The 13,129-nt window shown below is 42.2% G+C and overlaps 1 protein-coding gene across 2 annotated transcripts; it reads right to left on the reverse strand.

Annotated features, from left to right (window-relative positions):
- Positions 1-3,582: 3,582 nt before the first annotated feature.
- On the reverse strand, positions 3,583-12,471 carry PRDX4 (peroxiredoxin 4). Of its 2 annotated transcripts, XM_083836198.1 has the most exons (8): positions 12,178-12,471; positions 9,756-9,873; positions 8,583-8,699; positions 7,892-8,014; positions 6,713-6,843; positions 5,065-5,099; positions 4,058-4,104; positions 3,583-3,707 (listed from the first exon to the last, which is right to left on the reverse strand). In XM_083836198.1, exons 1-8 carry the CDS (start codon positions 12,425-12,427, stop codon positions 3,704-3,706), a joined length of 825 nt encoding a protein of 274 aa, XP_083692324.1. In that variant the 5' UTR covers positions 12,428-12,471; the 3' UTR covers positions 3,583-3,703. The 2 variants fall into 2 exon arrangements, with proteins under 2 accessions (XP_083692324.1, XP_083692323.1); XM_083836197.1 differs by lacking the exon at positions 4,058-4,104 and having other exon boundaries at positions 12,178-12,470.
- Positions 12,472-13,129: the final 658 nt, after the last annotated feature.

Here is a 13,129-nt window from a genome sequence, read left to right on the forward strand (position 1 = left end):
TAAACTAGGTATGTACGTGAGAGATATGGCTTCATGGGCTTGGGCTCGAGGATAGCTTTTGGTAAGGCTGGAAGAAATTGGAGCCCTGGAAATTCTGTCTTTTTTCCTTTTCAAAAGACAAGTTCAAAATGGCAGTCTGCATCTGCACCTCATGGACTCCAAGAGAGGCCGGTGAATACTGGGAAGTATTGGCCCTGGGAAGGGCTCGGGAGGCAGAGTTGCGTGAGGTGCAATTTGCCACCATTTCAGATCTCAGGTGAAAGTGTGGGAAGAGCAGACCACTGTGTCTTCTGCAAGAGACCAGTGCAGATGGCACTGCCCAGGTTATATGCATTAATTTGAGGTTGTTTTGATGCTGATCGGCATTTTCAAAGCAGCGGCTGGAAATCAGATTCTTAGATCCAACTCTGCACTGAAATTGGAAAGGGGCATGTTTCAAGCAGTGGTGAGGATGTTCAGTGCAACCTCAGTGAGTTTTGCTGGTGGTTTTTCCTTTCAGAAGATAACATCGCTTTTATTTGTTGCCTAAAAAAATATTTAGGATTTTAATTTTGGTCCCACTTGCACTTATTTGAAGATCTTGATCCTACAGCTGGGCACGAACCACTTCCAGGTATGCTAACAAGACCTCAGAAACCCTTAAACCAAGCAGTAGGCAAGAGTTAGTTGTGCACGTAGAAGAGGGGTGGGTACCTACTGCCTCGGCATTTCATTACCATGAATGAGTCAGAATTAACTTCAGGAGTTTAATTGGAACTGCCTGTATTTTGTGTTTGTCAGCTGCAGCCCATGTGTGACACTAACGTACTCAAATGCTGCTTAGTCTCCCAGTAAGCCTCCTTCAGCTCAGGCGTGTTTTAGATGGGCTAAATATAAGAGGCAGAACTTGAGCCCCAAAGTAGGAGGATGACTGCAGCACTCTGTTGATCACGACATGGAAGGGCAAAGCAAACATTTAAACTCCTTTGCCTGCTGGATAATCCTGTCCAAGGTAATGCTGCTACTAGACTGATTTAAATTTTTTTCGTCTTAGTGGTTTTGCTGGAAGATCTCAAAAACCCTCCGCATGCTGACTACACTATATAAAACATTCAACAACCACTTAAGTCTCTGAAATGGCAGCTATCACAGCATCATCCTGAAAGTTACCTCATCAATTCATTGCTATTTTACCGTGTTTGTCAGATATATATATATATATATATATATATATATAAAAACGTGTGAAGGTCAAAGACCATGATCCTTCCCGCAAAGGTCAGTTCAGAGCAGAGGCTCTGATACACTCTGAAGAGGTGTATCTGGTCCGTTCATGTCCTTTTAGTTTCTACTCCTGCTTTCTGTCACTGCTTCCTGGAGCTGGGGGAACTGCTACCCAGGGAAGCTCTGGACCGCTCAGAGCTGCTCCTCAGGCTGTTGTACGATGATGGAGGACAGCACGAAATTCAGCTGATGCCATTAAATGGCACACGGGGGCTCAGGCTGCTTGGAAACCAAGGTCTCAATAGTAGAGCAAGAGAAGGGCTTTAGTAGGTGACGAGAGCAAGGTCTTCAGGGCTTCACAAGGTCTTGCCTCGTGTTACACCTCTGCGAATCCGAACAATGGTCCCAGAATGACAGACTTCAATGTTTCTTCCCCCTCAAGTTTCCAATATTCTTTCATTCATGGATCTCACCCTTAGTTGTCCCTCTCGTCCCTGGAGGCAGTGTGTAGCTGAGCTACTGCCTTTGTTTCTACCAAGCCCCAGCTCTCACCTCTCCCGTCTCAAACACCACCATGTCTGTATATTTTTTTTATTCAGTCTCTTTCTTCTTAAACTTCCCTGCCAGCATACCCAAATCTCCCATCTATTTCCATGGAAATAATCTTTCATTTCAAATATGTAAGATAACATGGGGAGTCAGGTCTTTGCTCAAGGACTATTATTTCCTTAAGGCTTGTTGTTCCTATTGTTTTTTTTAATGATTCCTTAGCCCATTCCTTACACGTGTTTAGAGGACTGAGGCCTTTAAACTTGGCACAGCTACATTGCTGTGGACCTAAATGTGCTATTTTCAAAGAAGTGTGCAGATTAGGATCAGGGTTTTTTCTCAGTAAACGTCTTGGCGCTGTTCTCTTTTCCTTGCTCAGGGTTTGTACAGCCTTCCATGTCTGCTTTTGTTTGACGCTGTTGCTGCTGTTATCTGCTGTCGTGACACAACCCGTGGTTTTGTTCTTCTAAGCTGCTACTCACCTGGCTCAGCAAGGGGCTGCAGGCTGGAAAACGTTTAGAACACAGGCGATAACTTATCTCCGTTTTTGTGTCTCATTTGCTGGCTTGGTGTAACAAAGGTTCCTTCTGCTAGTACTTGGTGTGAACGAGTGGCCTGGCCGGAGAGGCAGGGAAAGTTTTACTGGTGTTGCTGGAGAGGAGGGCACAACTGCTACAGTGCAGGCACGTATGTCGGGCTTGTTCTGTGCCTTGGGCTGCTTACGAATAGCCATGAGGCCGGGCCTGCATTAGTTGTGCTGCTGTTGCTTGGAGTTATTCGAGCAAGTTGACGTCTTTGGTGTTTCAGGGTTGCTAAAGGCTGTAAGGTCCCTCTGCCCAAGGTGTGTGCTTAGGCAAGTACTCCTGTCGGAGCTGAAGCAGCCGCCTCTGCCGCTCTCTGTGCAGTGACTAATCCGGGCAGCTGGTCAATGCTCACCGACCTTTACAAAGCCAGGTAACTTTACTTCTGGTATCAGGCGCTGTTTTTCCAGTTGCACAAACCCTAGAATTCTATTTTAAAAGGAGAGGTGGGAAGGAGCACGAAAAGACATTCTTATGAAAGGGATCTCCAGTGCACGCAAGAATTATGCGTGTCTTACAAGGTGATTGTATTGTTTGCCCCTTGAAAGAATAAATCTGTGTACGTTAGCCACAAGAGTTTCTGATGGCCATGGGGCATGTCAACACTTACCTCGAGGAAGACGACAATTACTCCCTTAACACTAGGAGCCATAGCTAATGAGGGGGGCAGTGCAGGACACTAACCAGTGCGTACACGACCTGGGAAAGTTCAGACCACGTGAAATGGAATTGTCCTTATCAGCATACCTGCTACAAATACAAGCGTAGAAAAAGGATTCAGCTCTTGAATAAGGTGATCTAGAAGAGCAGTACTGTATGACGTGCAGTTGTACCGAGTTACGTAGCCTTGGCTATATGCTTAGGAGCTTAATGAAAAATATTTTCCAGCTTTGGACAAACTGGAAATTTAATCCAGCAACTGTATTTCTGGCTTTAGGGTTAGCTGCTACTTCCACTGGACTATGATCTCACGTACCGTAACCATGTAACTCTTTTCTAGCTTTAGCTTCTAGGGTGTGACCAAGCTGACAAGATTTTTACCGAAATTAAGCAGTCTATCCAGAGCAGTCTGGGCTTAGATTCATAAGTTTTGCTAAGAAAAATATCTTTTGGGAAAACCAAGTACCTAACCAAAACTTTCAGGGAAAACATGTATTTCATAGGAATAACTAATGAAGTATCGGTGCTTCAAACAGGTTAGACTTGCACTTAAGCAACTAGAGTTATATATTAATCAAACTCATGAAAGTTAACAAAATTAAGGAAATTTTATTGGCAAAAATCAAGTTGAACGTGACCTATGTAATTCAAGAGAAGTGAGCTTCAGTTTTGTTTATCAAAATACTTCAGTTTTCCAGCTGGATCTGGAATTATCTGTGCAAGAAACAAAAAGGGAAATGTTAGTCTGAAAACAAACCCATGCAAACGCAACAAACTGTGAAACCAGAACAGCACAGTATTTCAAAAGATGATGCCAAGGCCAACCCACAAGCAACACATGGAAGAGTAATTTACCATCTGACCTGATATTAGATTACTGTTCATCTTTAAAGACATCTAACAGCAGTAGCAGCAATATTTAATTAACTGGGGGAAGAGAGAGTGCAGCCTACCAAAGGAAGAGTTTTGGCAGATGAGAGCAAATACCTCTATGTCACTTGCCCCCAGAACAAGCTATTGTAATGAACTAGTATCTGTAATCAAGTGCCTTAGAATTTACTTACAGTTCTTCCCTTGGCCACCACACTCTCATGGCTTCCTCTGGTTTGATCTAATTAAATCAAACACATTTACAAGGCATGGCTACATCTTTGAGAAAGTGTTTCTGAACTACCCTGCTATTTAAGTTATCTGCACCTTTTGCAAAGAGGAGAAAGAGAACTGCCTATGTATTATTAGGTAACCTGTGGTTATGCAGGGCAGAACTTTTCAGTGCCAGAAAGCGTCTTTCTATGAGGTCGGCAAGCCCTCTTTCACCTTATGCTCTTATTATACAGCTTTGTCCACTAAGACAATCTTCCGCTGGCTTTAAAGAGGTGACTCCAATCGTCCTGGAAAATTTTCATATCCAGTAAAGAAATATTCTTGTTTTTATTATCATGCTTTTATTAAGATGCTCACTGCTCTCCTTAGTTAGAGGCTGCGGGACCTGCTTTTTGTTGAGACAGCTCTGAAACAACAATGCTCAGTCATCACCAGACGATTCAGAAGAAAGCCGCATTCTCAAATTAACGACCATGATCTCATCTGAACTAGGCAGCTCAGACCTCTAGTAAAAGCTTCGTTATTCTGCTGAGGCTTGACCCAAGCGCAGAGAAGACAAACGAGTTCAATGGGTGTTTATCTGAACCCCAGCTCTTCTGCTTGCGTTCACTCATAGGCGAGTACTGAGAAAGGCAGAAGAGCTCCTGCACAGCAAAGCAGTGCTCTCTGCTGGAGCTGCGACAGTAGCACACTGTCTCTGTCAGAGCTGAAAGCAGCCTGTGAGCTTGCATCATTTTTCCTGGGGAGTGCCTAGGATCCATACGTAGACTCCACAGAACCAAGAATTTGTATGGTCGAGTATTGGAAGCAGGAGCTTCCAACTTCCACTCAAGCTTTAGCTATAATGTTGTGAGTTGACTTATATCACCTTATTGGAAGTTGCAAAGTGTTTGGATTTGATTTTAGTGGAAATGATAATTGTGTGTTTTCCAAGAATACATGCATTTAAATATCAAAAGTGACTTACTGTTTCACTGCCAGGTTTCCAACCAGCAGGGCAAACTGGAGGAAAAAAAAGAGATAAGTTTGTAAAAATAACACACTTAAATTTTGTACTCAGTAAAGTTATACATGCTTCCCTTTCTGAATTCTCTTCTGAACTTGAAGTAAAACAGCACTAAGTGTCAGATTTAAGTATCTGCCACTAATAGATACACAGTTTTTGTTATACAAGGGATGGTGTCAGTACCAGTTCATGACTGATACCACCTAGCACTTCTGTTAACTGAAAGCTGCCCATTTCTGGGTGGATGTCTATACCTTGGTTTAATTCTCATGCTGTTTTAGACAAAGTACTGGCAAAATAGCACCTGAAAACGAACACCCATTCTGTCTGGACATGAAAGTTTCATGATAAAGTTCAGGTGGCTACACAGAGACCTATCTACCTTTCTCAGTTCAGAGTTCCCAGAAGAGACTGAGTGGTTTTATTTGAAGCCCTGTTAAGGAGAAAAGGGACTACAGCATGCAGTTCACATGCAGTGCAACTAAATGCTGTGACTATCGGTACAGTTGCACATCTATTCAGAACTCTCCTTGTGAGGCTTTAGCCCAATGAGATATGTTGTGTTACAACGGTTTAAGGTGTGCTATCAGATAAATTACATACAACAAATACAGTTCAGGAACTGTGAAGAACTTTTTCTCCTGTTCTGTGCAAAGAATCCAGTAAAACCTCTAGGGAGGCTCTCAGCATTCATGAGGAAGCTACAAAGTTTTCATGTACAGGTGGAAAAAGTGATATCCTGGAAACACACTGCACAGATCAAGATTCTCTAAGACAGCTTTCTATCTAAATAAGAGACTCAATTTCCTTACTCAAGTACACAAATCCTAAGTATCAGCATTTAGCTTTTAAAATTCCATACAGCAAAGCATAATACTGATTTGTACCTTCAGCTAAAGGTACTTCTAAATACCAAGTGAAACTGAGTTGAAATGGAGGCTAAGCTGCTGAATATGTGTATTAACAATTGAACAAACGTTCTAATTGATGTATTTGTTTAAACGTATTATTTAAAAAAAAGTGTGAGAAGTTTATCCTATGCCTGAACTGTAGTGGGGGAATATAGCCAGCCATACTTGAGACAGAGTAATGACAAGTCAGTGAAAGCTTCTTTGTCTGGGGAAAGTGATCACATAGTGCTCGTAAAGAACACAGGAATGGCAGCCTAACACAGTAACACCGTGTTTCTTGACGTGAAGCGCACTGTTATTTGTCACAGATCATCAACAAATGATAAAGGACAAGGACTGCCTGCATCTCAATTCTTTCAGGATGTCAGAACATATCGAAATATTTGGCCTGGTTCTTCAGGGCATGGTGTTTTTAGAGCTTTCTGCTTTTGACATGTAGCACGCAATGCCTCTGTTCAGGCTGGGGAACGCTCTATGCTGAGTTCACATAGATGTGAAGCAAAATGAAAATTAGTACACTAGAAACAGCCTATGGGGGAACAAGGACCACAGAATCTTGTCGTGGGACAGCCAAACCACTTCATTCGGTTGGTAAGGCTAGTCTCTAATGCTACTGAGTAACCTTCTTCCAAAAGCTACAAAGACAACTTTCAGGGTAAGTAAGACTATCTTCAACTTGAAAGAATTTAAAAGAGCACCTTCTCCATGTTTGTCTGTGTACTGGAATGCTTGTACCAAACGGAGAGTTTCATCCACTGATCTCCCAACGGGAAGGTCGTTCATGGTGATCTGTCGAAGAATTCTCTTATCGTCAATTATGAAAAGGCCTCTGTGGAAAAAAAAAATATATATATTTTGTAGGAAACAGAACTAATTACATTGTTGTGTTCAAACACACTTTTATGTCTGCTGGATGGGAGGAATTTGATCCCTGCAAGTCCTATACAATACCCCCACCTCCTTAGAATACTACTGACCCACTGTTCTCTACTCAGGCTATCAGACGAGCCGAGGGCAAATTAGAAATGAACAAAAAGATACTTTCATGCAGAATGCAAAACTAAACTTTGGTACGCCCTACCAGGGGATGTTGCAGATGCTATGGCATTAGGCGGTTCCCAAAAGGAATTGATCAAGTTTACGAAATATACAACTTTTAAAGCTGTTAGTTACCAGCAGTCTTGACTCTAGTCTTGACCTGGGAGGTCCCTGAGTAACAGCAATTCTGGGGAATTCTCGCTGCGTGCTTGCCTTGCCCTTGCATCTGCTGATGCCTGTTGTTACATTGGGTTATCAAATATGCCCCCTGTTCTGACTCATTATGGCTATTTTTTTTGGTGTGTTCTTGAGTACTTATTTTGTCCCTGGGCATGAATTCGCAAGTCAAAACTGCTCTTGCTTTGCAACAGTACCACATTCTGGTGCTGCATAGCTCGTCAACAAAGAAGTATGCCTGTATCTGTGGGGGGTTACTATGACCCCAATCAGGCTGCTGAGTCCTCATATTTTTCAAGAATTAAAGGAAGACTTCATATGAAAGTTCCTTAACACAAATTACTTTCTTTGTACAAGGGTATAGATAACCGGCATGATGTGTTATTGTAACATTTAAACTGTGTAAATGAGAAGGTAAGCTCTTTTGTATGTATATGCTGCAAGTGAGCGGCAGGCTTGCTAGTATACCATAAACGGGAGCTTGAAGTACTCACAGTGTAAGATCATGGGATGTGCTATTGCACACACACACACAAAAACCACTTTGGTATTAATATATATCGCTCAATGGAGGGCATAAAAGAGAAATTCCAAATGCATCTTTAGATATGAAATAGTAAGTACTACTCCAAGACAACACGAACTGTAACCAAGTGAAATACCTAAGGGTATGCCCTTGATCTTCCAGATATACACCATAATCCTTTGAAATTTGGTGCGTCAAATCGGAAAGAAGGGGAATCTTCATAGGTCCAAGTCCTCCTTGTTTTCGCGGAGTATTAATCCTTTGAAAGAAACGAGATACACATGTATTCTTCATAAAGATTTATGTTCTCTTCACCAACTTAAGTCAAAAACCAGAACAGTACGGACAGAAGGATTTTGTGCAAGTAACAGTTCTCTTTTTTGCTCTGCACACAAGGAAGATGAATGCTATCTATGGTTCAGTAGATCTTTTGCAGTATTTGGCCGTATCTACTAATAAAGACCTCTTTCTTCACAGTCGTATTTGCTTTATACCAGTGTAGTCCAACATACTAATGAACTGGGAGAGTGCAACTCACTTTTACAGAGACTGGCGTCCTTATCTCTTTTTTTTGTATTTGACGTATTTTGGACTGGAACATGACATATTTCAAGCAATGCATATTAAACAAGCTTCAAAGATAGAGGTACTTTTCACACACTAGAGTTAACATTTTTTACCAATGAAAAATATTTTTAACATTTGTATCAATAGCATCATGCTTTTACACATTATATTTATACACGCTATAAATCTGGGGACACAGTTCCTCAGCTCAGATGGACCCATGAATAATTTTTAGTAAAAGACAAGCGTAAGATACATACCATGCTAAGTGAGTGAACTTTGAGTCCACAGAACATGCTACTACTTCGGTATTTATTGCTCTGAATTCTTCAATTCTGTCACTGAAGGCGATTATCTCAGTAGGACATACAAACGTACTAGATAATTTAAAAGAAAATATAGTCAAAATTTCATGAACATCCAGTAAGTTCTCAGTTTAACTAATAAGTTGCTTTTTCAAAGCAGTTAAATTTTTTAAGTAAAAAAAAAAAAGAGCGGTGTACTTATCAGAAATATTTCAGCTTATTTTTTTTACTGCTTCTTCAATTATTTACCAAAATGTTGCCTGACAAGTTTTCCAGTCTGATTCTAGCTTTGATACAGTGTATTACTGAATATTAGAAACCTACGGTCAGTCAGTTTGCAGTCTGGATAAAAAGTGTTCTTATAGTTACTTTCATTTAGACTTTATGAATATTAAGGGACTGAATTTAAGCACAACATGCCAAGTTTTTCAGAGGAATATATTGGTAACTTGTTACAGTGTACATCTGCAGATATTGACTATTTTGACTTGAAATTTTTCCACTACAGAAGAAATAAAGTGGTAAAAAATCACAATTTCTAGGGCTTTGAAGCTAAGGGCCAAAAGGCAAGTTATTCCTCTATATAAAAGTAAGCTAGTTATGCATCTTTGTCACTATACTGCTTCTTTTTTTCCTCATTTTTGTGGCAAAGAACAGGATTGTTTCATAGAAATGTTTTCACTCAGCCAGTGGACTTACTGCACTGCAAATAAAGGAGAGTAATGTTAAATGTTCTTAGGATGTTATGGGATGAACTTAAAGGGAAAACGTCATCTCCTAACATGCTACACATACTCTGGAAAATATAGATGGGATGCTCTCCTTTGTTAGCAGCAGCAACTTACAGCATAATATGAAACGTAGAGGTTGCCTACTGGGTACTACAGACCGAAGTTTATTTCTACGTGGAGACACAAAACAGCGGACACACCAGTATGACAAATATTGTGTTGCAATTTTACTGATGCAAGATGAAAATACAAAAGCAAATAATGCATTTTCTTCTATCACTCCGTTTTGATTCCCCAAACCCTTTCCAAACAGAAAAGACCCCAAAAAAAGAGAAAAATGAATGAATTAGTGGTCTAGTGTAGGTGCACTCGATTTGTCTACTAAGGTCATACTTACAAGTCAAGAGGATAGAAGAAGAACACAAGATATTTTCCTTCATAATCGGTTAATTTCAGCTCTTTAAACTCTCCATTAATGACTGCTGTTCCTTCCCAGTATGGTGCTGGCTTGGAGACTGGAATAGGAAGAACATTCAAATTACAGTCAGAGTACAAAGCACATGTTCAAACAAAGCTGCTTATTAGCCAGCTCATGCACAAGGACAACTGTTCTTTTCCTTTGCTTGAAAAACAACCTACCACACACAATTACAGAAACAAACTTACTACTTTAGAAAGTTCAAAGCTGGCAGAGGTTACAGAATGATGAAGACCTGTACATTTACGTATGCATGGAAAGTAATTAATTTGACTTACTTGTGCTGTATATGAGCCTTTTGAATCACTCACACAATCACATAATCAAGGCCACACAAACATGATCTCCGCATATTTAACAAACCACATGTTCACTAGCAGCTCATGACAGAACATCTGTCAGACTGAAGGAGAAACTCGTTTAGATTTCAGGAAACTACGCTATTTTGGTCTGAATAACTGCTGTGAACCAGAAGCATAAGATGGTCCAAATTCATATTGTTACTCTTCAGCCACGAAAATCTACTTGCAGTTCAAGTCTACATGAAAATACACGCTACAACATGTTTAGAAGCAAATGCCTAAAAATGCAGTATATGTTAAATTGCAACTCCTAAGCAAATTGTGTCTTGAAGATGGCTGTATTAAAAGAAATCAAATTAAAACCGATGAAAGGTATTTACTATTCCTATTGAAAGGGATTAACCTTGAATTTTAAAATATTAGAAATTATTCTGATAGGTACTATTTTCAATGTGAATTCTGAGACAAATGTAGGGTATGCTGGAGATATAAGGTCCAACCCAACTGATCTGAGTATACTTGTGATGTCAAGGACATTGACATGCAGCTCCAGGAAGCTACTTTGCTGTTGAGAAAAATATATAGAATCTTAATTATTATCTAGATGATGACTACATTGTTAGTTGTCTTTTCTCAGGCAACCCACAGCTGCAAAATATAGTTAGAGGGTATATACAACAAAGATCGCAAAAAAAATACCCCAAAACATCAGACACAGCCATGCCTGTAAGTGGTAACAGTCTCTGTTGGTTTCACTTTGTATAACCCACAAGGGATACAGTAATGCAAGTACAGAAAATCAGTAGCCATGACTGATAATTTCAGTTTACTTTGATTTTTTTTTTTAAGAAATGCTCTTCCTCTTGGCTCTTCTGTAGAATTCTTTCTGATCATATACCAAGCTCAGGACTTCTCTCCAATGCCTTTTTGTTGAGTCTTTGTAGGTAAGGGACTGTTTTTCAAGTGAATGCTGGTATTGATGTCTGAGTTATTTAGAGCTTTTCAGAAGTGTTTCAAATATGTTGTTCTTTAAAAAAAAACAGCCACCCCAATCATATCATGTTGTAGGATATGACTGAAGGTCAGCTAACCTTCAGATAAGGAGGAAGGCAGCAGAGAAATTAAATGTGCTGTATTTGGAGATTTTTTTTAAATTAAAGACTTTTTTTCTTTAAAAATACTTGTCTGAGATACTGTAATAATTTGCATTACAAAGGGAGGAAAAAACAAACAATATTGGTTACGTGTATCTTGACTGCTTTTTCTCATTGCATCTGTTAAAAAACATTCAAAATGGAAGTTATGTCCCAGCTTGGTGCAGGGAAAGGACTTAAAACTACTCGAAAGATGTCCAGTAGTTTAAAAAAAACCACCGTCTTTCCACTCTCTGCTCCACAAAACTGGAGTTTCCAAGGGCAGAGGTGCCCCTGAACATTATTACACTGCAACTCCAATAAAGCTGTTTGCACCTGCATCTGCCACAGTGCAATTAACTCATGCAGGCACAAAAGTGATGAACCAAACCCAGTGATGAGTGCGAGCAGTACTGCTGTCTAATTAAAAGCTCTTTTGCTGTTGTAGGGATGTATAATCCGTCTGCCCTCTGCGTGTTTGCCCTCACGGTGCTGCAATGTGCGAGGCGGTGCAGGAGACCCATGACACGGCACGACCGTTTCCCTGAGGTAAAATGTGCGTGAGGTGACCTTTCAGTACTTTTAATCGCAGCGAGCGCGCAAAATATGCCTGTGTATCGTTTAATGACACGTTTCTCTTAATCCACTTATACTTCTGGAAAGGCAGGCCTCGGAAAGTATCTGTTAAACGTTAGATCAGCCGTCCGTTTGCCACGACAGAACCGCGGGGCGGGACACAAACGCTCACGGCGGGACCCCGGGCACAGGGCGCCCCGCCCCGGGCGCTCGGCCTGACGTGGCGGCCCCGCCGCCCCCCACAGCCGCTAACGGCTCCGTGCACCCCCCTTCTCCTTCTTCTCCTCCTCCTCCTCCTCCTTCGCCTCCTCCCGCCGGCCCCGCACCTACTCTTGGCCTGGCTGAGGTGCAGCGAGTGGTCGGTAACGGGCACGCGCGCCGCCTCCCCGGGGTAGACCTGTCCTCCGGCGTAGTAGTGGCACTGCTCGTCCCCGCGCTGCCGAGGCGGCCGCGGATCCTCCGCCTCCGCGGCCGCGCCGTGCACCACCAGCAGCAGCACCGCCAGCACGGCCACCAGCGGGGCGCTGCCCCCGGCCCGCGTCCTGCCGCCCGCCCGCAGCCACCGCCGCCCGGCCTCCATGGCCCGCCGAGCCAGTGCACGTCCCCGCCGAGGGGCGGTGGCGAGGAGGAGCCTGGCCCCCGGCCTCGCCTCACGGCGGCTGCGCCGGCATCAGCGGAGGGGTGCCGGCCGGGGGGGGGTCGGTGCTGTGCTTCTCCAGAGAAAAAGAATAAAGGAAAATGCGAAAAGAGCGTGCGTGTGTGTAGTCCCGTGCGTGATTGCAGGAGGGGACTGCAGCAAGATTTCTCCCACCTTTTATCTCTTATCTGCGGCAGTGTGGGTTCTGTGGGCATTTCGTCATACGTGGTTATATCCATCCATCTATACTGACCCAAGCTTTTATCTTCTACCCTAGTACATGAACTAAACGCAAACTAACATACAGTTTTAGGTCTAAAGCCTTGAATGGCTGCCATATAGGCATCAATTCATGAATGAGCCGAGCCCCATGTCATGCAGGTGCTGGCTGCATGAAGAACGTGGTTAAACAGAACCGAGGCTTACAACGTGCCTTTTAATACCAGTTTGTTTGCCTCATGAAAGACCATTTTGCTCAGTGCCGAGTTACATGTGGTTCATATTGCAGAGTAGCTGCATATGTCACACTTAAGCATACCTCGAGGGTAATTCAGCAGTGAGCAAAAATTTCGAGGACGGTAAGTAAACTGTGACAAGCTGTAGGTAAGGTTTTGCAGCACAGCGTCTGGCTGAACAGGGCTTTGC

The sequence above is a fragment of the Anser anser genome (assembly GCF_964211835.1).
Source record: "Anser anser genome assembly, chromosome: 1".
NCBI classification, from domain to species: domain Eukaryota; kingdom Metazoa; phylum Chordata; class Aves; order Anseriformes; family Anatidae; genus Anser; species Anser anser.